The 27,867-nt window shown below is 48.6% G+C and overlaps 1 protein-coding gene across 1 annotated transcript in view; it reads right to left on the bottom strand.

Annotated features, from left to right (window-relative positions):
* PLG (plasminogen) overlaps positions 1-27,867 on the bottom strand; it is a 191,103-nt gene that overhangs the window by 145,981 nt on the left and 17,255 nt on the right. Inside the window, exon 2 of the mRNA XM_089668611.1 lies at positions 4,091-4,226. Within this exon, the coding sequence (XP_089524737.1) occupies positions 4,091-4,226 (136 nt within the window). The remainder of the gene's footprint in view (positions 1-4,090; positions 4,227-27,867) is intronic.

The following is a 27,867-nucleotide window of genomic DNA, read 5'->3' as shown; positions in this document are numbered from 1 at the left end:
AGTAGAGATCTGCCTTTGATTTACCTCACTGTTGGAGTTATAACACTATATTTTTCACATTTTCTGTGCCATTGATAGCCCCTGCGTGGGTGTGCCTTTTGCACTGCTGGTGTTGTAGCATTGTTCCTTTTGTATCCTATGTGTCATTGACAGCCCCTGCATGGGCGTGCCTTTTGCTTCTGTTCTTTTTAGTTTAAAATGTTTACAATTAATAAAAACCATTGAAATACAAAATATAGTTCAAAATTTACACCATTATACAGGTTATTGTATTGGTTTCCATCTAGAATGTTCTTAGATAATGGTCTAGCTGTTCGCCAATGTAGAGTCAAATGAGTTGTGTATTTGAATTTTGTCATTCTTGCTTTTCCTTGCAGTAAATGTAGCTGATTCAAGTGACTAATCACAGTGATTAAAATGTAAAAAGTGTAGTGTTTTCATTTGGAAAGCCCTCCCCTTCCTCTCACAAAAAAAATGAAGGTGAAGAAAGAAGAACTAATGAGTGAATGAGTCATTAATTATTTTCAGATGGCAGCACATATCAATGGCTGCAGTAGATCAAGGGTTGCTTTTACCCTTGACCCTTTTATCCCTCTCTTGTGACCTGTATATTAACTCTACACCTCCCTTATCATGCACATTAATCCATTAATCCCCATCTGTCCACTGTATGTTCCCTGTAAATTAACTTTTTCACCCCTTTTTTACACTGTGTATGCACTAGATTTAGAGCACCATTACCAAGCTCCATTGCTAACTACCTCATTGCTAGCATTTTTCTTAATTTTCAGCAAACTGCAGCAACTGATATCACCTTGGGGGGTCTTTCCAAAAAGGAAAAATTTTCAGGGAAGTTCATACTGTCTTGCTTCTTTGATGTTTTATAACAGAAAGTGAGGGGAGCAGGATTTTTTAAAAACATTGTTGGTCTATTTTTCCTTATTTAACTTAAAATAATAAAAACTGTGGTTAATAAATGCTTCAGTAAGAAAGGTTTATCTGTTTCTAAAAATGATATAAAATTCTTTTGGGTACAGGGTTGTATAAGCAAGTAAATGGCAGTCAAACTATCAGAGAACTGAAAGCTGAAAAGTGTCATGGTAACAAAGGGGTAAAACAGACTGGTACGTCGGTGGTTAAACAACTGGAGGTGTTGGCGATCTCCTCACATTTCCCTGGTGGAAAGATGTCTGATGTTAATGGATGCAGAGGGGTTCTTTGGGCATTTAAAAAAGCAACCATTCAGTGGGGAGACAAGCATGGAATCATCAGGACCTGGAGCACCCAGAAAGTTGTGGGGTGCATTTCCTGGGCAGGCACCTTTTTTAAATAACATATTAATTGCCGACATTTCTAACTTAACAAACACCACTTCCCACTATGCTTTTAATTGGTATGTGCAATGATGGATAATGCCCAATTATTGTAGTTATGCTCACTGTGTATATATAACACTGATACGATAAGGACAGCGCAATCAGCACTGAGTCTACACAAGGGTGGTGAGGTGACTGGTTACCCTGCTGAGCCAAAAGTTTCTGGTCCCCTGAATAAATTTTTGGGAAAAATGTATGTATGTTATATGTAATTTTTATTTCTAACCAACTAATGCTAAGCATGCACATGTAAACACTCATGATACCCTGGATACGGCTATATTTTATTATTGCTTGCTCTTCTATGATGGTTGTAAGCCTGGAAAGCTGTATGTTATCGGATAAGGAGGGAAGATGTAAACACTTGAAATGTTAAATCTGTGCCACTCAGAGCCAAGATGCAAAGGAATTTTAGCAGGATAGACATTAGCTAGGAATGGTTCTTCCTGAAGGTAATGTATTTAGAAATCTATAAAAGGTATTGCAAATTCCTAGAATTGTTATCTTTTGCAACTGATTTTGTAGTGTGAATCACTCTGCTGTGCCGGTTTTCAAAGAAATTGTGAAATAAAGTATTCAAGCTTTATGACAATTTATAATATATGCACTGTGCTACAGCATGATATGTGAGTATATACAAGATGATTCATGGGCTTATGATTAGCACCAGCTTTGAGCAGAGCATTGACTAAAAATGTGATAACAATTAATAGCCAATTAAAAGATAAGAGAAAGAAAACAGATTTTGCTGCAATACTCACAATCAACCCAGTGATTTCCCCCACTGTACTTTTTTTTCTGCTACTAGTTGTCCTCAGTCTTCATCCAGCTCACTTTCTCTGAGCCTAGGGTGTCCTGGAACTGTCCAGGCTGTGAATGGACAGTGAAAGGAGAAGCAGCAAAATGATGAGCTCATCCCTCTGTTACACTACTTTCTCTTCCTCTCATCATGTTTCTCGGCAGCACATGAACTGATTAACTCCTTTTACTGCTTCTTCCTCTTACAGTTAAGGGACTGCAAGAGGCTAATGCCTGGTCAAAATCAGGTATTTAAGTTGCTGGCATTTCACGCATTTTTAAAATTATGTATTACTGATTATAGAACTGCATTCATGTGTGTCTTTTACATCTGGTAGCAAAATTTCCCTTCCATTAATTCTGGCACTGTTCCTGCCCACACTGGTTTTGTACCCACCTTTGGATTTTCTTATTTTCTATGTATTTTAAATAGATGCATTTAAAACACAGCAAGAAGGATGGTACCCAGATTCAACGATTTGGGCATGAAAAGTCAATATAAGACGTAGGAAATACATTAGTTGTGTGAAAGCAAAACAGAAATACACATGAAGTTCCACTATAAATCTGGCCAAGATTTTTTTTTGTTTTTTTTTTAATTTTACAGTAGATAGGAAGGGAGAGGGATAGAACTTAGAACTGCCAGGTTTTGTTTACTGTATTATGCGTAGACTTTCCTTAACTCCTATTCTACAGGGAATATAGATAGAAACCAAAAGGGTGGCTTTCCCTACTCTACTTTAATTTTTTTGTTTAATTGTTTAAGCATCTTTTGGAGATAATAATCATTACCTGTCCTGTAAAAACACACACAAGAGGGCTCAAAGTCTTTGTGCATTACCTCCATAAAATTTATTCAAACCATAGCGACAAATACTTACTCACGAATGATTAAAAACAGCAGGCAGATAGCATAAATGTTTCAGCTTTGGACAATGCATTCCATCTTGGAACCGTCTTGTCAGAAAGCTAATATGTTTCAGGAGTCAAACCCCCTTCCAAAGAGCAGGGCCGGAGATAATGTTTTTCTGGAGAAGAGGGGAGGGGGGGGAGTCTGTTCGCACCCCTCAATGCTCTCTCTTTAGCTGCAAAGGCAGCAGATAGAAGCAAAAGTTATACAGACTATTGCACTAGGCAGGGAGTAGCACCTATCAAATGTGATCCATTCGCCATGCAGGTTTTTAGGGGGTTACACATGCAGGGATGAGGCAACTTTAGTAGTGCCTCCTCACAGATGCATAGACCTAAACAAAATAAAGAAAGTGGACAAACACTTTTCCTGAGCCTACTGCTAATATGAAACAGTTGCAAAGTACACAGCAATAGGCAAATGTTGAAGAAATATTACACTTTAGTCAGACATATGGAACACATAATATAAGTGGAGTGCAAGTGAAAGGCTAGCCATACATGGATTGTTTTTTTTTTGTTTGTTTTTTTTTTATCAGCCAGTGGTCACAAAAGCATGGTGGATGGAGAAATCCTCCCCATTGTTAAGGTACTCCATACGTGGCCATACATGGATCGAAATGTGGCTAGTTTAGCAGGGAGAGGCTGAATTTTGATCCAGGTATGGACTGACTGGTTGTACACAAGTTGATCTATTTAGATTTTTTTTTGTACAATCATTGTGAAGGATAATAGTACAATTACTTGCGTTGGGAAAACTTTTTCTTTATATGTTCACCATTAGTTCATGGGGTACAGCTATGCTACTAGGCTCAACCCAAACTGATGTTAGGAAAAACCCCTTCTACACCATATGTACAATAAATGCTAATGCATTACAAGAAAATTACATATAATTACATATAAACCCTACCAACTGCAACCTTTGATGGCTGCACTATTATAGCAAAAGTGATACAAGAGGAATTGTGAAATTAACAGTTCCAGATTTTACATTTCATACTTACCTACAAGTAAACTTCTGCTCTTTTTCACATAGTTTGGCACAGCCTAACGCATCTACACCCGTGTATATCTGTCTTTGTCTACCTGCCATCCATACTCCTTCCGTTTTTACATAGTCATCTAGTTCATCACCTAAAACTAAACAAACATAAAAAACAGTGGTTATCACATGAATTTAGAAATAATAATGAATCTTATTTAATACTGAAAACATATTCTATTTTGCATCCTGTCTGTTGCAAAAGTTGATTAATTAGAAGATTTTAATATTGGAAAAAATATTTTAAAAAATATGCATTCTATGTCAATAAAAACTGTTTGAATTTTCACAGACATTTTGAACTGGATGAACTTTTGTCTTTTTTCAGCCAGACTAACTATGTAACTATGTGATGAAATTTTGTTCCGGAAGAAAATAAATTGTATTTTGGAATGAAATATAGGCAAGTTCAGCCTAACCTGGATGACAGAATATTTTAGGGTTTCTCAGAAGGTAAGTAAAGTTTTATTAGTGGGGCATGTCCAAGATGGTGACTGAAGCAGATGCATAGTGAGGAAGCTCTGCTGTCTATTATCCTGTTCCCTGCAGATTGAGTGTATTTGGCTACCACCGCCTTCTTCTCCCTGCTATCCTGCACTGCTATGACCATAGGATGGCCATCACTGTGTCCCGGAGCACTGTCACATCATCCTCAGTGTCTAGCAGCATGGGCGCATGGCCTACAGGGACCTCCAACATGGTGAACCAGACAGAGGATGCAGACCCCGCACTCCGGGAGCAGGATAACTTCTCAGCCCTGATGCAAGCTATCACCACTTGCCAAACTACCCTGATGGGTAAGATTGATGCCCTGCAGATGGACTTAGGTCTTAAAGATATACGTAGATAAATTCTGAGCCTGACTATCTGAGGCTGAACGGCATGTAGCTGAGTCTGAGGATACGCTCCGTGATCACTCAGTCTCTCTCCGTTAGGGCTCTGGAATTTTGGACCGAGGATGCTGAAAATCATAACTGGAGGAATAACCTCTGTATCTTGGGTCTACCTGAGGGGAACGAAGTCCCTGACCCTGTGGCTTTCACAAAGCATCTTCTCCGCATCCTACTCCTCGAAGCATCATTCTCTCCGTTCTTCACAGTGGAACGGGCACACAGGATGCCGGCGACCCAGGGTCCCCTAGAAGCACCTCCAAGAACCTTTAGTCTCCATCTCCTGAATTTCCAAGACCTTGACTGGTTCTCCGATAGAATAGGAAGTTGGATACCCTTCTATTGAGGGAGAAAAACTCAAGATTTTACCTGATTTCTCTGTGGAAACGCAAAAGCTTCGGAAATATTTTGACCATGTGAAGCTCAACTTATTAGCCCCTCAACTAATAGGGGCTTCAAATATAGTATGCTTTTTCTGGCCTATCTACAAGTACGAGATGGCAAGTCCTTTCCCTTTTTCACCTCCCCTGAGGAGGCTTCTACCTGGCTGGAATCTTTGCCCAGGCAATAACTGATCCTGATTCTGGTCTGACTTTTCCATTGTACCCTTGGGCCCTCTGGCTTGCTACTGTTTGGGCCTACTACACCCCCTTAATGTTTTCACCTGCCTATCACTGCTACAGCCTGGGATGACATATCCTCACTATGTTACGGTACACGGTCTACTTTGTGGCTGATCACCAGAACTTCATGGCCCTCTGATACGAGCCCTTCTGGGCTACTACTTTACCATTTGTGCTGACGGCGTTGGATATTATTGGACTTTCTGTGGCTCCCTGGAGGTTCCTCCACTCCTGACTGCCCTACGCTGTCCTTCCAGCTGGGTCCTCTGGGCTCTTTATTTAATGGCAGTGGTGAGACTGTTCCAGTTGCATTTTATGAAACACACATTGATTTATTGTTTGTTAAGTGATGTGCCCCCCCAGGTGACTTTCTTTCTGCAGGGATATTTAATCTTTTTTTTCTACAGGCAGCCCCTTCGATATGGACTGTTAATGGACTTTACACTCTATATCTCAGGTTCCTTTTTCCTTACTGCACCCCGCTGGCCAGTGGCCTTGTTTGTTTTGGGGATTCAGGCATGCCCGAGTTCTAGGGGTGACACAGGGAGGGAGTGGGAGGGATGTTATGGTTGGGTTGTTTTCTTGTTTTTGAAGCACATGATGTCCTGGTTGGGCTACTTGCACCAGTGGGCTAATGCCCACCTCCTTCTCCTGTCTAATCTGCTCTGCAATCTCAGATCAGAGAGAGCCCTGTGGGGTCCAAACAGAAGATTATTGTATTTCTGGGCAGCCCATTTTTTACACCTATTGCTGTGGCTCCTTTGACACTTATCTGTTGGAACGTCAGGGGCCTGAATTCTAAACGCAAGTGATCCCTCATGCTTTCATTTTTAAAACGCTATCGCCTACATGTTTGTATACTGCAGGAGACGCATCTCGTTGGTAGCTGAGTGCTCTCTCTTAAAAAACCATGGATTGGTTCCTATTACCATGCTAAGTTTTCTTCTTACTCCCGGGGAGTCAGTATACTGATCCATAAGACACTGTCCTTTCATCTGTTAAATTTTTGTTGGACCCTGAGGGGAAATATGTGGTTATCCATTCTCTGTGTGATTGTATTGAGATGGTTATTGGAGGGATTTATATTCCACCTCCTCTGACCTTATCGGTACTGCATAAACTGGAATTTTCCCAATACCCTACTAATAATGTGATTTTAGCTTGGGACTTTAATATGCTGCCTAATCCTAGCCTAGACAGGCTGCATCCAGATGCAGTGGTTGACTCCCCATTGTCTCACTGGGCACAGGCTTCTGGTCAGCATGGCGCATGGCGATGGAAACACCCACGGGAGAGGCTATACACTTGTCGTTCGGATACCTATGCAACTTTTTCCCACATTAATTTAGTGTATGTAAGTAACCCTCTGCTCTCCCACATCCAGGAGATTTCCATCCTAACACGCAGCATCTTGGACCATGCCCCTCTTTTGTTAATTATTGTTACGGATTCGGCTGCTGGATCCAGGCTATGGTGCCTGGATCACAGATGAGAGAGTTGAGCCGCTGATATCTTCTAAATTTAGGGACTACTGGTTGCATAATGATCAGTCCATAGTACCTGCCACGACTTGGGATGCGTTTAAGGCATATGCTAGAGGCCGCTACCAATTCACTATTGCCAAAATTAGAAAGGAATCTCGTATTCAACTTTCTGTGATCAGGCCCGTCCTCAGGCACTAGAAACTAGATATGCTGCTACCCAGGATCTGGGAACCTATAAAGACATGCTGACTGCCTATCGGAAACTTGCGCTGCTCCAAGCCACCTCCTGTAAAAAATTTCTTCTTTCTCAGTCCCAACGTGTCTTTGAACAGGAGGAAAGGCCGAGTAGACTCCTTGCCTGGCTGTCCATAAAACAGGTGGAGAACTCCCATATAGCTAATGTTAGAGCTGACGATGGTATGCTTCTTTCAGACCCTTTGCAAATTAATTCCCAATTTGAATGGTACTATACTCATCTTTAAGCTTCCAAAGCGTCTTACTATATTGAAACTCTGAATGCTAATTTACCAATATTGATTTTCCAGTGTTGCCTGTGTCGGCCAAACAACGATTGGAGGCCCCTATTACTTTGAAGGAGATTCGGGCGGTGATCACCACTAGAGATGAGCGAATTATTCAAAGATTCGACTGATTCAGCGAATTCGTGAAAAAATTTCGATTCGAGTCGAATATATTCGCTGCGAATTTAACTTATAAAAGGGTGTTTCTAGGCTTCAGAGAGCCTTTATATTAGTGCAGAACACTGTACCTTTAATTTAAATGCCCTTGGAGTCTGCTGGGGAAGAGAAATAATACTGACAGTCAGTATGACATGCAGATGAGTGCCGTCGATCTTAGAATCACCGCACACTTCACTCATTTGGGCAGTCACGGGGCCAAAACCAGAGTGAGGAGCCACAGTGGGGCGGTGGAGGCAGCAGCAATGGGAGGCCATACAGCACCCTATGACAAAAATCGAAACCACCAGCAGTGTGAGGAGACCTGAAAGTGGCACATGGCAGAGTGTGGCGATGGAGACAGCAGCAAAGGGAGGCCGTACAGGGACCCATGACACACTCTGGACCTGGCAGCAGCATGAGGAGGCGGTACAGGGGCCCATGACAGATTACGGGCCTGGCAGCAACAATGCGGAGTTGGTACGGGGGCCTATGGCAGATTACGGGCCTGGCAGCAGCAATGGGAGGCCGTACAAGGACCCATGACACACTCTGGACCTGGCAGCAGCATGAGGAGGCGGTACAGGGGCCCATGACAGATTACGGGCCTGGCAGCAGCATGAGGAGTCGGTACGGGGGCCCATGACATACTCTGGACCTGGCAGCAGCATGAGGAGGCGGTACAGGGGCGCATGACAGATTACGAGCCTGGCAGCACCAGCAACTTGGACAGGAGGACGTTCAGCTTCTGCACCGTCGGGTGCGTGCTCGCAAACTGTTGTCTCTTGGAAACGGATTCCAAGAAAGACTGCTGACGGAATCTGTGAAGAGGAGTAGCAGGAGAAGGAGCATCTGAACGAGCGGAATATGCCAACAAGCGACAACAGGGGCCCATGACAGATTACGGGCCTGGCAGCAGCATGAGGAGTCGGTACGGGGGCCCATGACACACTCTGGACCTGGCAGCAGCATGAGGAGGCGGTACAGGGGCCCATGACAGATTACGGGCCTGGCAGCAGCATGAGGAGTCGGTACGGGGGCCCATGACACACTCTGGACCTGGCAGCAGCATGAGGAGGCGGTACAGGGGCGCATGACAGATTACGAGCCTGGCAGCACCAGCAACTTGGACAGGAGGACGTTCAGCTTCTGCACCGTCGGGTGCGTGCTCGCAAACTGTTGTCTCTTGGAAACGGATTCCAAGAAAGACTGCTGACGGAATCTGTGAAGAGGAGTAGCAGGAGAAGGAGCATCTGAACGAGCGGAATATGCCAACAAGCGACAACAGGGGCCCATGACAGATTACGGGCCTGGCAGCAGCATGAGGAGTCGGTACGGGGGCCCATGACACACTCTGGACCTGGCAGCAGCATGAGGAGGCGGTACAGGGGCCCATGACAGATTACGGGCCTGGCAGCAGCATGAGGAGTCGGTACGGGGGCCCATGACACACTCTGGACCTGGCAGCAGCATGAGGAGGCGGTACAGGGGCGCATGACAGATTACGAGCCTGGCAGCACCAGCAACTTGGACAGGAGGACGTTCAGCTTCTGCACCGTCGGGTGCGTGCTCGCAAACTGTTGTCTCTTGGAAACGGATTCCAAGAAAGACTGCTGACGGAATCTGTGAAGAGGAGTAGCAGGAGAAGGAGCATCTGAACGAGCGGAATATGCCAACAAGCGACAACAGGGGCCCATGACAGATTACGGGCCTGGCAGCAGCATGAGGAGTCGGTACGGGGGCCCATGGCAGAATAGGGGCCTGGCAGCAGCAATGGGAGGCCCGTAATCTGCCAGCACCCTATAACAAAAAATGGAACACACCAGCAGTGTGTGAGGAGACCTGAAAGTGGCACATGGCAGAGTGTGGCGATGGAGACAGCAGCAATGGGAGGCCGTACAGGGACCCATGAGAGACTGTGGACCTGGCAGCAGCATGAGGAGGCGGTACTGGGGCCCATGGCAGATTGCGGGCCTGGCAGCAGCAATGGGAGGCCCGTAATCTGCCAGCACCCTATGACAAAAAATGGAACACACCAGCAGTGTGAGGAGACCTGAAAGTGGCACATGGCAGAGTGTGGCGATGGAGACAGCAGCAATGGGAGGCCGTACAGGGACCCATGACACACTCTGGACCTGGCAGCAGCATGAGAAGGCGGTACAGGGGCCCATGGCAGATTACGGGCCTGGCAGCAGCAATGGGAGGCCCGTAATCTGCCAGCACCCTATGACAAAAAATGGAACACACCAGCAGTGTGAGGAGACCTGAAAGTGGCACATGGCAGAGTGTGGCGATGGAGACAGCAGCAATGGGAGGCCGTACAGGGACCCATGAGAGACTCTGGACCTGGCAGCAGCATGAGGAGGCGGTACAGGGGCCCATGGCAGATTAGGGGCCTGGCAGCAGCTATGGGAGGCCCGTAATCTGCCAGCACCCTATGACAAAAAATGGAACACACCAGCAGTGTGAGGAGACCTGAAAGTGGCACATGGCATGAGACACTGTGGACCTGGCAGCAGCATGAGGAGGCGGTACAGGGGCCCATGGCAGATTAGGGGCCTGGCAGCAGCTATGGGAGGCCCGTAATCTGCCAGCGCCCTATGACAAAAAATGTAACACACCAGCAGTGTGAGGAGATCTGAAAGTGGCACATGGCAGAGTGTGGCGATGGAGACAGCAGCAATGGGAGGCCGTACAGGGACCCATGAGAGACTCTGGACCTGGTAGCAGCATGAGGAGGCGGTATAGGGGCCCATGGCAGATTAGGGGCCTGGCAGCAGCTATAGGAGGCCTGTAATCTGCCAGCACCCTATGACAAAAAATGGAACACACCAGCAGTGTGAGGAGACCTGAAAGTGGCACATGGCAGAGTGTGGCGATGGAGACAGCAGCAATGGGAGGCCGTACAGGGACCCATGACACACTCTGGACCTGGCAGCAGCATGAGGAGGCGGTATAGGGGCCCATGGCAGATTAGGGGCCTGGCAGCAGCTATAGGAGGCCCGTAATCTGCCAGCACCCTATGACAAAAAATGGAACACACCAGCAGTGTGATGAGACCTGAAAGTGGCACATGGCAGAGTGTGGCGATGGAGACAGCAGCAATGGGAGGCCGTACAGGGACCCATGACACACTCTGGACCTGGCAGCAGCATGAGGAGGCGGTACAGGGGCCCATGGCAGATTAGAGGCCTGGCAGCAGCTATGGGAGGCCCGTAATCTGCCAGCACCCTATGACAAAAAATGGAACCCACCAGCAGTGTGAGGAGACCTGAAAGTGGGACATGGCAGAGTGTGGCGATGGAGAAAGCAGCAATGGGAGGCCGTACAGGGACCCATGAGAGACTGTGGACCTGGCAGCAGCATGAGGAGCGCGGTACTGGGGCCCATGGCAGATTACGGGCCTGGCAGCAGCAATGGGAGGCCCGTAATCTGCCAGCACCCTATGACAAAAAATGTAACACACCAGCAGTGTGAGGAGACCTGAAAGTGGCACATGGCAGAGTGTGGCGATGGAGACAGCAGCAATGGGAGGCCGTACAGGGACCCATGACACACTGTGGACCTGGCAGCAGCATGAGGAGGCGGTACAGGGGCCCATGGCAGATTAGGGGCCTGGCAGCAGCTATAGGAGGCCCGTAATCTGCCAGCACCCTATGACAAAAAATGGAACACACCAGCAGTGTGAGGAGACCAGAAAGTGGCACATGGCAGAGTGTGGCGATGGAGACAGCAGCAATGGGAGGCCGTACAGGGACCCATGAGAGACTCTGGACCTGGCAGCAGCATGAGGAGGCGGTACAGGGGCCCATGGCAGATTACGGGCCTGGCAGCAGCTATGGGAGGCCCGTAATCTGCCAGCACCCTATGACAAAAAATGGAACCCACCAGCAGTGTGAGGAGACCTGAAAGTGGCACATGGCAGAGTGTGGCGATGGAGACAGCAGCAATGGGAGGCCGTACAGGGACCCATGAGAGACTGTGGACCTGGCAGCAGCATGAGGAGGCGGTACTGGGGCCCATGGCAGATTACGGGCCTGGCAGCAGCAATGGGAGGCCCGTAATCTGCCAGCACCCTATGACAAAAAATGTAACACACCAGCAGTGTGAGGAGACCTGAAAGTGGCACATGGCAGAGTGTGGCGATGGAGACAGCAGCAATGGGAGGCCGTACAGGGACCCATGACACACTCTGGACCTGGCAGCAGCATGAGGAGGCGGTACAGGGGCCCATGGCAGATTAGGGGCCTGGCAGAAGCTATGGGAGGCCCGTAATCTGCCAGCACCCTATGACAAAAAATGTAACACACCAGCAGTGTGAGGAGATCTGAAAGTGGCACATGGCAGAGTGTGGCGATGGAGACAGCAGCAATGGGAGGCCGTACAGGGACCCATGAGAGACTCTGGACCTGGCAGCAGCATGAGGAGGTGGTATAGGGGCCCATGGCAGATTAGGGGCCTGGCAGCAGCTATAGGAGGCCCGTAATCTGCCGGCACCCTATGACAAAAAATGGAACACACCAGCAGTGTGAGGAGACCTGAAAGTGGCACATGGCAGAGTGTGGCGATGGAGACAGCAGCAATGGGAGGCCGTACAGGGACCCATGAGAAACTGTGGACCTGGCAGCAGCATGAGGAGGCGGTATAGGGGCCCATGGCAGATTAGGGGCCTGGCAGCAGCTATAGGAGGCCCGTAATCTGCCAGCACCCTATGACAAAAAATGGAACACACCAGCAGTGTGAGGAGACCTGAAAGTGGCACATGGCAGAGTGTGGCGATGGAGACAGCAGCAATGGGAGGCCGTACAGGGACCCATGAGAGACTCTGGACCTGGCAGCAGCATGAGGAGGCGGTATAGGGGCCCATGGCAGATTAGGGGCCTGGCAGCAGCTATGGGAGGCCCGTAATCTGCCAGCACCCTATGACAAAAAATGGAACACACCAGCAGTGTGAGGAGACCTGAAAGTGGCACATGGCATGAGACACTGTGGACCTGGCAGCAGCATGAGGAGGCGGTACAGGGGCCCATGGCAGATTAGGGGCCTGGCAGCAGCTATAGGAGGCCCGTAATCTGCCAGCACCCTATGACAAAAAATGGAACACACCAGCAGTGTGTGAGGAGACCTGAAAGTGGCACATGGCAGAGTGTGGCGATGGAGACAGCAGCAATGGGAGGCCGTACAGGGACCCATGAGAGACTCTGGACCTGGCAGCAGCATGAGGAGGCGGTATAGGGACACATGGCAGATTAGGGGCCTGGCAGCAGCTATGGGAGGCCCGTAATCTGCCAGCACCCTATGACAAAAAATGGAACACACCAGCAGTGTGTGAGGAGACCTGAAAGTGGCACATGGCAGAGTGTGGCGATGGAGACAGCAGCAATGGGAGGCCGTACAGGGACCCATGAGAGACTCTGGACCTGGCAGCAGCATGAGGAGGCGGTATAGGGGCCCATGGCAGATTAGGGGCCTGGCAGCAGCTATGGGAGGCCCGTAATCTGCCAGCACCCTATGACAAAAAATGGAACACACCAGCAGTGTGAGGAGACCTGAAAGTGGCACATGGCAGAGTGTGGCGATGGAGACAGCAGCAATGGGAGGCCGTACAGGGACCCATGAGAGACTCTGGACCTGGCAGCAGCATGAGGAGGCGGTATAGGGGCCCATGGCAGATTAGGGGCCTGGCAGCAGCTATGGGAGGCCCGTAATCTGCCAGCACCCTATGACAAAAAATGGAACACACCAGCAGTGTGAGGAGACCTGAAAGTGGCACATGGCATGAGACACTGTGGACCTGGCAGCAGCATGAGGAGGCGGTACAGGGGCCCATGGCAGATTAGGGGCCTGGCAGCAGCTATGGGAGGCCCGTAATCTGCCAGCACCCTATGACAAAAAATGGAACACACCAGCAGTGTGTGAGGAGACCTGAAAGTGGCACATGGCAGAGTGTGGCGATGGAGACAGCAGCAATGGGAGGCCGTACAGGGACCCATGAGAGACTCTGGACCTGGCAGCAGCATGAGGAGGCGGTATAGGGGCCCATGGCAGATTAGGGGCCTGGCAGCAGCTATGGGAGGCCCGTAATCTGCCAGCACCCTATGACAAAAAATGGAACACACCAGCAGTGTGTGAGGAGACCTGAAAGTGGCACATGGCAGAGTGTGGCGATGGAGACAGCAGCAATGGGAGGCCGTACAGGGACCCATGAGAGACTCTGGACCTGGCAGCAGCATGAGGAGGCGGTATAGGGGCCCATGGCAGATTAGGGGCCTGGCAGCAGCTATGGGAGGCCCGTAATCTGCCAGCACCCTATGACAAAAAATGGAACACACCAGCAGTGTGTGAGGAGACCTGAAAGTGGCACATGGCAGAGTGTGGCGATGGAGACAGCAGCAATGGAAGGCCGTACAGGGACCCATGAGAGACTCTGGACCTGGCAGCAGCATGAGGAGACGGTATAGGGGCCCATGGCAGATTAGGGGCCTGGCAGCAGCTATGGGAGGCCCGTAATCTGCCAGCACCCTATGACAAAAAATGGAACACACCAGCAGTGTGAGGAGACCTGAAAGTGGCACATGTTTGGGGCATGATTCATGGCGGATTTAGTCAGTTGTGTCAGGAACTGGTGGTTTGAAATCCAGACTAATCCACGCCTGATTCATTTTCACAAACGTGAGTCTCTCCACACTTTGGGTGGACAGTCGTGTCCTCCGCGGAGTTACAATACCTCCTGCCGCACTAAACACGCGCTCCGATGCCACGCTACTGGCCGGGCATGACAGCCTTTCAAGGGCAAATTCAGCTAGTTGGGGCCAAAGGTCAAGTTTCGTTGCCCAGTAGTCAAGGGGATTGTCTACCTCGGTTGGCAGGGTGCTGTCCAAGTAGGCCCAAGCCTGTTGTTTGAGGTCCTGCTCCAGGTCCACCTGATGCTGCTGCTGCTGCTGCGGCTGGTTAGTAGTTTCCTCACTGCGCTGTTGAAGAAAGCTACTCATCATCGACTGCAGACTGAGGCAGCCGCTGCTGGTGGAGCTGCCACTGCTCCTACCACCCCACCCCTCCCCTGCTGCCATGGCAGCGGAACGCGAGCGCACAGGGCCCACAGTGTCTGAGGATGGACGTTGGCGCAGAAAGGCAGAGACCAACTGACTACATAGGTGGTTTTTATAGTACGTTATTTTGGCCTCCCTCTCAGCAGGTGTGAAAAAGGCCACCATTTTTGAACGGTAGCGAGGGTCCAACAAGGTGGACAGCCAAAAGTCATCCCTCTGTCTGATGGTTATTATTCGGCTGTCGCTACGCAAGCAACCGAGCATGCTATGGGCCATTTGTGCCAAGGAATGCGAGGGACTCCCTGCCTCCATCTCCACAGCATACTGCCACGGTGCGTCTGGGTCCTCTGTCTCCTCCTCCTCCTCCTCTACCAGATGCTCCTGCTCCTCCACTCCTGTCCGCTGAGTGGAAAAACCACCCATTTCACTCAATAATTCCTGAGCACAAATGTCCTCCTCTACCTCCTCCTCTTCTTCCTGTCCTGCCCCCACAGGGGTCATGTGGCGTTGAGATCTGTGCGCCACGTCTACTGCACCCTGACCAGCCATTGTTAACAGCATTTGTTCCAGGACGTGCAACAGAGGAATGACGTCGTTCATCCCATAGTCCTGCCGACTCACGAATAGCGTGGCCTCCTCAAAGGGCCTGAGCAAGCGGCAGGTGTCACGCATGAGCTGCCAATGGCTGACATCGAAGTTACACAGGGGAGTACCTTTATCCGCTTGTAACATCAGGAAATCGGTGATGGCCTTTCGCTGTTCGTAAAGGCGGTCTAACATGTGTAGGGTTGAATTCCACCTTGTTGCAACGTCGCAGATCAGGCGATGCTGTGGAATTCCGTTCTGCCGCTGCAGCTCAAGGAGGGTGTGCTTTGCGGTGTAGGAATGTCTGAAATGCATGCAAAGTTTACGTGACATTTTAAGGATGTCTTGCAGTGGGATGGTGGATTTTAGGAACCGCTTGACAACCAGATTGAACACGTGAGCCATGCATGGCGCATGGCACAACCTTCCTTGACGCAGAGCAGACACCATGTTCTTTCCGTTGTCGGTCAACATGGTTCCGATTTTCAGTTTGCGCGGAGACAGCCATCTGTCGATTTCTCTGTTCATTACACTCAGAAGTTCCTCCCCTGTGTGACTACGTTCGCCAAGGCATACCAGGTGCAGCACAGCGTGACACCGTTGCGCCCTGCACATGTGATATGCCGGTCGGGTAATGGGACTTGGCACGGGGGTGGCGGCTGAGGACACGGCGGAAGAAGAGGTGGTAGAGGCGGACATCTTTGCCGGACCAAGGACGTGCAAACGTGGAGGCAAAAGCGGCGTGACCTGTCCAAGTTGCTGGTGCGGCTGTGACGGCACCACGTTCACCCAGTGGGCCGTAAATGACATGTACTGTCCCTGACCGTAGTTACAGCTCCACACATCGGCGCTGCCGTGCACTTTGGCAGAGACCGACATGCTCAAAGACTGGCCCACCATCTCTTCTACATGTGAATGCAGGGCTGGCACTGCCTTTTTGGCAAAGAAATGACGGCTTGGCACTCTCCACCGCGGCGCGGCACAAGCCATCATTTCTCGGAAAGGTGCTGAGTCCACCACTTGGAAAGGGAGGGACTGCAGCACCAGCAACTTGGACAGCAGGACGTTCAGCTTTTGCACCGTCGGGTGCGTGCTCGCAAACTGTTGTCTCTTGGAAACGGATTCCAAGAAAGACTGCTGACGGAATCCGTGAAGAGGAGTAGCAGGAGAAGGAGCATCAGAACGCGCGGAAGGTGCCAACGAGCGACAACTCCCCTCAGCAGAGGTGTTGGAGCCTTGACTGGCTGATAGAGGGCGATTGACGTCGGGTGACGGAGCAAGTAACGGAGCGGGTGATGGAGCGGGGGCTGGGGCAGGCAGAACCGCCGTATCTTTATCACGGTTTTCCCAGGCCACCAAATGGCGACGCTGCATATGCTGCCGCAACGCTGTAGTCCCAACATGGGCCCCCTGGCCACGCTTGACTTTCTGGCCACATAGTCGACATACGGCTACGTTTACTTCCTCGGGAGGCTTGACAAAAAATTGCCACACCGCCGAGTAGGAAACTTTGCCCCCGATACTCCTCATTGGCTGACTGCTGCTTCCTCCGTGCACACCGGCACCACTACTGGCCGTGGTGGTAGGCTGCAGTGGAGCTGGTGCTGTACTCCGTGGCCGTTTGCCTCCACTGACACTGCTGCGACCCTGCTGCCTCCTGGGCAACCCACCGACTGTTTTGCTCGCTGCCAAGCTGCCACCCTCTTCTCCTGATGATGCGGAAGCAATAGCCTGATGACGACGAGGCTGCCAAGTGCGATCAGCCTCATCATCATCAATTAGGGTCTCCGCCTCACTACTAGCCCCCTCGGCTGCGTGTGGGTCAGGAGACAGACCTGTCTCTAGACCGGCTACCGAGCCACTCTCCTCGCCAGTACTTCTTCGCCTGGCTGCTGAAGAGGCGGATGTCTCCCCCCGTTCCTGACCGCCCTCTGTTAGCTCTTCCTCACTGTACAGTGGGGCTGAGCCCACAGCATACGATACTTCGCTTGGTGAGGGAACACCAAAGGACAGGGGCAGGTCGAGGACACGTGATTTCAGTGGGCTTGCTCCCGGGCCATGCCAACTAACGGTTGTGTCTGACGTACCCACCGACCGTTGGCTGTAGGTGTCAGAGGTGACCTGGGAAGAGGAAGACGACTGAGCCAACCAATCGATGACAGCAGGGTTGTCGGTGGAGACACGACCGCTGGATGCCTCGACCCCTTCCTCTGCTGCCACGTCTGCTCGCTCCTAAAACATTGCCTCCTCTGCCACTCCTATGCATGTTGTCTGACATACTCTTTAATTAAACGATTCTGTGTCCCTGAGTAACAATTCTGTGTCTGTCCCTGAGTAACAATTCTGTGTCCCTGAGTAACAATTCTGTGTCCCTCAGTAACAATTCTGTGTCCCTCAGTAACAATTCTGTGTCCCTCAGTAACAATTCTGTGTCTGTCCCTGAGTAACAATTCTGTGTCTGTCCCTGAGTAACAATTCTGTGTCCCTAAGTAATGTTTCTCTGGCCCTAAGTAACGGTTCTGTGGCCCTCAGTAACAAATCTGTGTCCCTCAGTAACAATTCTGTGTCCCTCAGTAACAATTCTGTGTCCCTCAGTAACAATTCTGTGTCTGTCCCTGAGTAACAATTCTGTGTCTGTCCCTGAGTAACAATTCTGTGGCCCTCAGTAACAATTCTGTGTCCCTCAGTAACAATTCTGTGTCCCTCAGTAACAATTCTGTGTCCCTGAGTAACAATTCTGTGTCCCTCAGTAACAATTCTGTGTCTGTCCCTGAGTAACAATTCTGTGTCTGTCCCTGAGTAACAATTCTGTGTCTGTCGCTGAGTAACAATTCTGTGTCCCTGAGTAACAATTCTGTGTCCCTCAGTAACAATTCTGTGTCTGTCCCTGAGTAACAATTCTGTGTCTGTCCCTGAGTAACAATTCTGTGTCCCTCAGTAACAATTCTGTGTCCCTGAGTAACAATTCTGTGTCCCTCAGTAACAATTCTGTGTCCCTCAGTAACAATTCTGTGTCTGTCCCTGAGTAACAATTCTGTGTCTGTCGCTGAGTAACAATTCTGTGTCCCTCAGTAACAATTCTATGTCCCTCAGTAACAATTCTGTGTCCCTCAGTAACAATTCTGTATCCCTCAGTAACAATTCTGTGTCCCTCAGTAACAATTCTGTGTCCCTCAGTAACAATTCTGTGTCTGTCCCTGAGTAACAATTCTGTGTCTGTCGCTGAGTAACAATTCTGTGTCCCTCAGTAACAATTCTGTGTCCCTGAGTAACAATTCTGTGTCCCTGAGTAACAATTCTGTGTCCCTGAGTAACAATTCTGTGTCCCTCAGTAACAATTCTGTGTCCCTCAGTAACAATTCTGTGTCTGTCCCTGAGTAACAATTCTGTGTCTGTCGCTGAGTAACAATTCTGTGTCCCTCAGTAACAATTCTGTGTCCCTCAGTAACAATTCTGTGTCCCTGAGTAACAATTCTGTGTCTGTCCCTGAGTAACAATTCTGTGTCCCTGAGTAACAATTCTGTGTCCCTCAGTAACAATTCTGTGTCCCTCAGTAACAATTCTGTGTCTGTCCCTGAGTAACAATTCTGTGTCTGTCGCTGAGTAACAATTCTGTGTCCCTCAGTAACAATTCTGTGTCCCTCAGTAACAATTCTGTGTCTGTCCCTGAGTAACAATTCTGTGTCTGTCCCTGAGTAATAATTCTGTGTCCCTCAGTAACAATTCTGTGTCCCTCAGTAACAATTCTGTGTCCCTCAGTAACAATTCTGTGTCTGTCCCTGAGAAACAATTCTGTGTCCCTCAGTAACAATTCTGTGTCCCTGAGTAACAATTCTGTGTCCCTCAGTAACAATTCTGTGTCCCTCAGTAACAATTCTGTGTCCCTCAGTAACAATTCTGTGTCTGTCGCTGAGTAACAATTCTGTGTCCCTCAGTAACAATTCTGTGTCCCTCAGTAACAATTCTGTATCCCTCAGTAACAATTCTGTGTCTGTCCCTGAGTAACAATTCTGTGTCTGTCCCTGAGTAATAATTCTGTGTCCCTCAGTAACAATTCTGTGTCCCTCAGTAACAATTCTGTGTCCCTCAGTAACAATTCTGTGTCTGTCCCTGAGAAACAATTCTGTGTCCCTCAGTAACAATTCTGTGTCCCTGAGTAACAATTCTGTGTCCCTCAGTAACAATTCTGTGTCCCTCAGTAACAATTCTGTGTCCCTCAGTAACAATTCTGTGTCTGTCCCTGAGTAACAATTCTGTGTCTGTCCCTCAGTAACAATTCTGTGTCCCTCAGTAACAATTCTGTGTCCCTGAGTAACAATTCTGTGTCCCTCAGTAACAATTCTGTGTCTGTCCCTGAGTAACAATTCTGTGTCTGTCCCTGAGTAACAATTCTGTGTCTGTCGCTGAGTAACAATTCTGTGTCCCTGAGTAACAATTCTGTGTCCCTCAGTAACAATTCTGTGTCTGTCCCTGAGTAACAATTCTGTGTCTGTCCCTGAGTAACAATTCTGTGTCCCTCAGTAACAATTCTGTGTCCCTGAGTAACAATTCTGTGTCCCTCAGTAACAATTCTGTGTCCCTCAGTAACAATTCTGTGTCTGTCCCTGAGTAACAATTCTGTGTCTGTCGCTGAGTAACAATTCTGTGTCCCTCAGTAACAATTCTATGTCCCTCAGTAACAATTCTGTGTCCCTCAGTAACAATTCTGTATCCCTCAGTAACAATTCTGTGTCCCTCAGTAACAATTCTGTGTCCCTCAGTAACAATTCTGTGTCTGTCCCTGAGTAACAATTCTGTGTCTGTCGCTGAGTAACAATTCTGTGTCCCTCAGTAACAATTCTGTGTCCCTGAGTAACAATTCTGTGTCCCTGAGTAACAATTCTGTGTCCCTGAGTAACAATTCTGTGTCCCTCAGTAACAATTCTGTGTCCCTCAGTAACAATTCTGTGTCTGTCCCTGAGTAACAATTCTGTGTCTGTCGCTGAGTAACAATTCTGTGTCCCTCAGTAACAATTCTGTGTCCCTCAGTAACAATTCTGTGTCCCTGAGTAACAATTCTGTGTCTGTCCCTGAGTAACAATTCTGTGTCCCTGAGTAACAATTCTGTGTCCCTCAGTAACAATTCTGTGTCCCTCAGTAACAATTCTGTGTCTGTCCCTGAGTAACAATTCTGTGTCTGTCGCTGAGTAACAATTCTGTGTCCCTCAGTAACAATTCTGTGTCCCTCAGTAACAATTCTGTGTCTGTCCCTAAGTAACAATTCTGTGTCTGTCCCTGAGTAATAATTCTGTGTCCCTCAGTAACAATTCTGTGTCCCTCAGTAACAATTCTGTGTCCCTCAGTAACAATTCTGTGTCTGTCCCTGAGAAACAATTCTGTGTCCCTCAGTAACAATTCTGTGTCCCTGAGTAACAATTCTGTGTCCCTCAGTAACAATTCTGTGTCCCTCAGTAACAATTCTGTGTCCCTCAGTAACAATTCTGTGTCTGTCGCTGAGTAACAATTCTGTGTCCCTCAGTAACAATTCTGTGTCCCTCAGTAACAATTCTGTATCCCTCAGTAACAATTCTGTGTCTGTCCCTGAGTAACAATTCTGTGTCCCTGAGTAACAATTCTGTGTCCCTCAGTAACAATTCTGTGTCCCTCAGTAACAATTCTGTGTCTGTCCCTGAGTAACAATTCTGTGTCTGTCGCTGAGTAACAATTCTGTGTCCCTCAGTAACAATTCTGTGTCCCTCAGTAACAATTCTGTGTCTGTCCCTGAGTAACAATTCTGTGTCTGTCCCTGAGTAATAATTCTGTGTCCCTCAGTAACAATTCTGTGTCCCTCAGTAACAATTCTGTGTCTGTCCCTGAGAAACAATTCTGTGTCCCTCAGTAACAATTCTGTGTCCCTGAGTAACAATTCTGTGTCCCTCAGTAACAATTCTGTGTCCTTCAGTAACAATTCTGTGTCCCTCAGTAACAATTCTGTGTCTGTCCCTGAGTAACAATTCTGTGTCTGTCCCTGAGTAACAATTCTGTGTCCCTCAGTAACAATTCTGTATCCCTCAGTAACAATTCTGTGTCTGTCCCTGAGTAACAATTCTGTGTCCCTCAGTAACAATTCTGTATCCCTCAGTAACAATTCTGTGTCTGTCCCTGAGTAACAATTCTGTGTCCCTAAGTAACAATTCTGTGTCTGTCCCTGAGTAACAATTCTGTGTCCCTAAGTAACGTTTCTGTGGCCCTAAGTAACGGTTCTGTGGCCCTCAGTAACAAATCTGTGTCCCTCAGCAACAATTCTGTGTCTGTCCCTAAGTAACAATTCTGTGGCCCTAAGTAACGTTTCTGTGGCCCTAAGTAACGATTCTGTGGCCCTAAGTAACGATTCTGTGGCCCTAAGTAACGTTTCTGTAGCCCTAAGTAACGTTTCTGTGGCCCTAAGTAACGTTTCTGTGGCCCTAAGTAACGATTCTGTGGCCCTAAGTAACGTTTCTGTAGCCCTAAGTAACGTTTCTGTGGCCCTAAGTAACGTTTCTGTGGCCCTAAGTAACAGTTCTGTGGCCCTCAGTAACAATTCTGTGTCCCTCAGTAACAATTCTGTGTCTGTCCCTGAGTAACAATTCTGTGTCCCTAAGTAACGTTTCTGTGGCCCTAAGTAACGGTTCTGTGGCCCTCAGTAACAAATCTGTGTCCCTCAGTAACAATTCTGTGTCTGTCCCTAAGTAACAATTCTGTGGCCCTAAGTAACGTTTCTGTGGCCCTAAGTAATGATTCTGTGGCCCTAAGTAACGATTCTGTGGCCCTAAGTAACGTTTCTGTAGCCCTAAGTAATGTTTCTGTGGCCCTAAGTAACGTTTCTGTGGCCCTAAGTAACAGTTCTGTGGCCCTCAGTAACAATTCTGTGTCCCTCAGTAACAATTCTGTGTCTGTCCCTAAGTAACAATTCTGTGGCCCTCAGTAACAATTCTGTGTCCCTCAGTAACAATTCTGTGTCTGTCCCTAAGTAACAATTCTGTGGCCCTAAGTAACGTTTCTGTGGCCCTAAGTAACGTTTCTGTGGCCCTAAGTAACGATTCTGTGGCCCTAAGTAACGATTCTGTGGCCCTAAGTAATGTTTCTGTAGCCCTAAGTAACGTTTCTGTGGCCCTAAGTAACGTTTCTGTGGCCCTAAGTAACAGTTCTGTGGCCCTCAGTAACAATTCTGTTTCCCTCAGTAACAATTCTGTGTCTGTCCCTGAGTAACAATTCTGTGTCATTAAGTAACGTTTCTGTGGCCCTAAGTAACAGTTCTGTGGCCCTCAGTAACAATTCTGTGTCCCTCAGTAACAATTCTGTGTCTGCGATTTTCAGTTTGCGCGGAGACAGCCATCTGTCGATTTCTCTGTTCATTACACTCAGAAGTTCCTCCCCTGTGTGACTACGTTCGCCAAGGCATACCAGGTGCAGCACAGCGTGACACCGTTGCGCCCTGCACATGTGATATGCCGGTCGGGTAATGGGACTTGGCACGGGGGTGGCGGCTGAGGACACGGCGGAAGAAGAGGTGGTAGAGGCGGACATCTTTGCCGGACCAAGGACGTGCAAACGTGGAGGCAAAAGCGGCGTGACCTGTCCAAGTTGCTGGTGCGGCTATGACGGCACCACGTTCACCCAGTGGGCCGTAAATGACATGTACTGTCCCTGACCGTAGTTACAGCTCCACACGTCGGCGCTGCCGTGCACTTTGGCAGAGACCGACATGCTCAAAGACTGGCCCACCATCTCTTCTACATGTGAATGCAGGGCTGGCACTGCCTTTTTGGCGAAGAAATGACGGCTTGGCACTCTCCACCGCGGCGCGGCACAAGCCATCATTTCTCGGAAAGGTGCTGAGTCCACCACTTGGAATGGGAGGGACTGCAGCACCAGCAACTTGGACAGGAGGACGTTCAGCTTTTGCACCGTCGGGTGCGTGCTCGCAAACTGTTGTCTCTTGGAAACGGATTCCAAGAAAGACTGCTGACGGAATCCGTGAAGAGGAGTAGCAGGAGAAGGAGCATCAGAACGCGCGGAAGATGCCAACGAGCGACAACTCCCCTCAGCAGAGGTGTTGGAGCCTTGACTGGCTGATAGAGGGCGATTGACGTCGGGTGACGGAGCAAGTAACGGAGCGGGTGATGGAGCGGGGGCTGGGGCAGGCAGAACCGCCGTATCTTTATCACGGTTTTCCCAGGCCACCAAATGGCGACGCTGCATATGCTGCCGCAACGCTGTAGTCCCAACATGGGCCCCCTGGCCACGCTTGACTTTCTGGCCACATAGTCGACATACGGCTACGTTTACTTCCTCGGGAGGCTTGACAAAAAATTGCCACACCGCCAAGTAGGAAACTTTGCCCCCGATACTCCTCATTGGCTGACTGCTGCTTCCTCCGTGCACACCGGCACCACTACTGGCCGTGGTGGTAGGCTGCAGTGGAGCTGGTGCTGTACTCCGTGGCCGTTTGCCTCCACTGACACTGCTGCGACCCTGCTGCCTCCTGGGCAACCCACCGACTGTTTTGCTCGCTTCCAAGCTGCCACCCTCTTCTCCTGATGATGCGGAAGCAATAGCCTGATGACGACGAGGCTGCCAAGTGCGATCAGCCTCATCATCATCAATTAGGGTCTCCGCCTCACTACTAGCCCCCTCGGCTGCGTGTGGGTCAGGAGACAGACCTGTCTCTAGACCGGCTACCGAGCCACTCTCCTCGCCAGTACTTCTTCGCCTGGCTGCTGAAGAGGCGGATGTCTCCCCCCGTTCCTGACCGCCCTCTGTTAGCTCTTCCTCACTGTACAGTGGGGCTGAGCCCACAGCATACGATACTTCGCTTGGTGAGGGAACACCAAAGGACAGGGGCAGGTCGAGGACACGTGATTTCAGTGGGCTTGCTCCCGGGCCATGCCAACTAACGGTTGTGTCTGACGTACCCACCGACCGTTGGCTGTAGGTGTCAGAGGTGACCTGGGAAGAGGAAGACGACCGAGCCAACCAATCGATGACAGCAGGGTTGTCGGTGGAGACACGACCGCTGGATGACACCGGGAGCACTGGCCTCTGGCTGCGACTAGTGCTGCCTCGACCCCTTCCTCTGCTGCCACGTCTGCTCGCTCCTAAAACATTGCCTCCTCTGCCACTCCTATGCATGTTGTCTGACATACTCTTTAATTAAACGATTCTGTGTCCCTGAGTAACAATTCTGTGTCTGTCCCTGAGTAACAATTCTGTGTCCCTGAGTAACAATTCTGTGTCCCTCAGTAACAATTCTGTGTCCCTCAGTAACAATTCTGTGTCTGTCCCTGAGTAACAATTCTGTGTCTGTCCCTGAGTAACAATTCTGTGTCCCTAAGTAATGTTTCTGTGGCCCTAAGTAACGGTTCTGTGGCCCTCAGTAACAAATCTGTGTCCCTCAGTAACAATTCTGTGTCCCTCAGTAACAATTCTGTGTCTGTCCCTGAGTAACAATTCTGTGTCTGTCCCTGAGTAACAATTCTGTGTCCCTCAGTAACAATTCTGTGTCCCTGAGTAACAATTCTGTGTCCCTCAGTAACAATTCTCTGTCCCTCAGTAACAATTCTGTGTCTGTCCCTGAGTAACAATTCTGTGTCTGTCCCTGAGTAACAATTCTGTGTCTGTCGCTGAGTAACAATTCTGTGTCCCTGAGTAACAATTCTGTGTCCCTCAGTAACAATTCTGTGTCCCTCAGTAACAATTCTGTGTCTGTCCCTGAGTAACAATTCTGTGTCTGTCCCTGAGTAACAATTCTGTGTCCCTCAGTAACAATTCTGTGTCCCTCAGTAACAATTCTGTGTCCCCGAGTAACAATCCTGTGTCCCTCAGTAACAATTCTGTGTCCCTCAGTAACAATTCTGTGTCTGTCCCTGAGTAACAATTCTGTGTCTGTCGCTGAGTAACAATTCTGTGTCCCTCAGTAACAATTCTATGTCCCTCAGTAACAATTCTGTGTCCCTCAGTAACAATTCTGTGTCTGTCCCTGAGTAACAATTCTGTGTCTGTCGCTGAGTAACAATTCTGTGTCCCTCAGTAACAATTCTGTGTCCCTCAGTAACAATTCTGTGTCCCTGAGTAACAATTCTGTGTCCCTCAGTAACAATTCTGTGTCTGTCCCTGAGTAACAATTCTGTGTCTGTCGCTGAGTAACAATTCTGTGTCCCTGAGTAACAATTCTGTGTCTGTCCCTGAGTAACAATTCTCTGTCCCTGAGTAACAATTCTGTGTCCCTCAGTAACAATTCTGTGTCCCTCAGTAACAATTCTGTGTCTGTCCCTGAGTAACAATTCTGTGTCTGTCGCTGAGTAACAATTCTGTGTCCCTCAGTAACAATTCTGTGTCCCTCAGTAACAATTCTGTGTCTGTCCCTGAGTAACAATTCTGTGTCTGTCCCTGAGTAACAATTCTGTTTCCCTCAGTAACAATTCTGTGTCCCTCAGTAACAATTCTGTGTCTGTCCCTGAGAAACAATTCTGTGTCCCTCAGTAACAATTCTGTGTCCCTGAGTAACAATTCTGTGTCCCTCAGTAACAATTCTGTGTCCCTCAGTAACAATTCTGTGTCTGTCCCTGAGTAACAATTCTGTGTCTTTCCCTGAGTAACAATTCTGTGTCCCTCAGTAACAATTCTGTATCCCTCAGTAACAATTCTGTGTCTGTCCCTGAGTAACAATTCTGTGTCCCTCAGTAACAATTCTGTATCCCTCAGTAACAATTCTGTGTCTGTCCCTGAGTAACAATTCTGTGTCCCTAAGTAACAATTCTGTGTCTGTCCCTGAGTAACAATTCTGTGTCCTTAAGTAACGTTTCTGTGGCCCTAAGTAACGGTTCTGTGGCCCTCAGTAACAAATCTGTGTCCCTCAGTAACAATTCTGTGTCTGTCCCTGAGTAACAATTCTGTGTCCCTAAGTAACGTTTCTGTGGCCCTAAGTAACGGTTCTGTGGCCCTCAGTAACAAATCTGTGTCCCTCAGTAACAATTCTGTGTCTGTCCCTGAGTAACAATTCTGTGTCCCTAAGTAACAATTCTGTGTCTGTCCCTGAGTAACAATTCTGTGTCCCTAAGTAACGTTTCTGTGGCCCTAAGTAACGGTTCTGTGGCCCTCAGTAACAAATCTGTGTCCCTCAGTAACAATTCTGTGTCTGTCCCTGAGTAACAATTCTGTGTCTGTCGCTGAGTAACAATTCTGTGTCCCTCAGTAACAATTCTGTGTCCCTGAGTAACAATTCTGTGTCTGTCCCTGAGTAACAATTCTCTGTCCCTGAGTAACAATTCTCTGTCCCTCAGTAACAATTCTGTGTTCCTCAGTAACAATTCTGTGTCTGTCCCTGAGTAACAATTCTGTGTCTGTCGCTGAGTAACAATTCTGTGTCCCTCAGTAACAATTCTCTGTCCCTCAGTAACAATTCTGTGTCTGTCCCTGAGTAACAATTCTGTGTCTGTCCCTGAGTAACAATTCTGTGTCCCTCAGTAACAATTCTGTGTCCCTCAGTAACAATTCTGTGTCTGTCCCTGAGAAACAATTCTGTGTCCCTCAGTAACAATTCTGTGTCCCTGAGTAACAATTCTGTGTCCCTCAGTAACAATTCTGTGTCCCTCAGTAACAATTCTGTGTCCCTCAGTAACAATTCTGTGTCTGTCCCTGAGTAACAATTCTGTGTCTGTCCCTGAGTAACAATTCTGTGTCCCTCAGTAACAATTCTGTATCCCTCAGTAACAATTCTGTGTCTGTCCCTGAGTAACAATTCTGTGTCCCTCAGTAACAATTCTGTATCCCTCAGTAACAATTCTGTGTCTGTCCCTGAGTAACAATTCTGTGTCCCTAAGTAACAATTCTGTGTCTGTCCCTGAGTAACAATTCTGTGTCCCTAAGTAACGTTTCTGTGGCCCTAAGTAACGGTTCTGTGGCCCTCAGTAACAAATCTGTGTCCCTCAGTAACAATTCTGTGTCTGTCCCTAAGTAACAATTCTGTGGCCCTAAGTAACGTTTCTGTGGCCCTAAGTAACGATTCTGTGGCCCTAAGTAACGTTTCTGTAGCCCTAAGTAACGTTTCTGTGGCCCTAAGTAACGTTTCTGTGGCCCTAAGTAACAGTTCTGTGGCCCTCAGTAACAATTCTGTGTCCCTCAGTAACAATTCTGTGTCTGTCCCTGAGTAACAATTCTGTGTCCCTAAGTAACGTTTCTGTGGCCCTAAGTAACAGTTCTGTGGCCCTCAGTAACAATTCTGTGTCCCTCAGTAACAATTCTGTGTCTGTCCCTGAGTAACAATTCTGTGTCCCTAAGTAACGTTTCTGTGGCCCTAACTAACGGTTCTGTGGCCCTCAGTAACAAATCTGTGTCCCTCAGTAACAATTCTGTGTCTGTCCCTAAGTAACAATTCTGTGGCCCTAAGTAACGTTTCTGTGGCCCTAAGTAAT

This window comes from Staurois parvus, unplaced genomic scaffold (assembly GCF_062004578.1).
Source record: "Staurois parvus isolate SC_StPar_1 unplaced genomic scaffold, SC_StPar_1.0 ptg000059l, whole genome shotgun sequence".
NCBI classification, from domain to species: domain Eukaryota; kingdom Metazoa; phylum Chordata; class Amphibia; order Anura; family Ranidae; genus Staurois; species Staurois parvus.
Note: the sequence above shows the minus strand (reverse complement) of the source record. Positions and strands in the feature narration are given on the sequence as shown.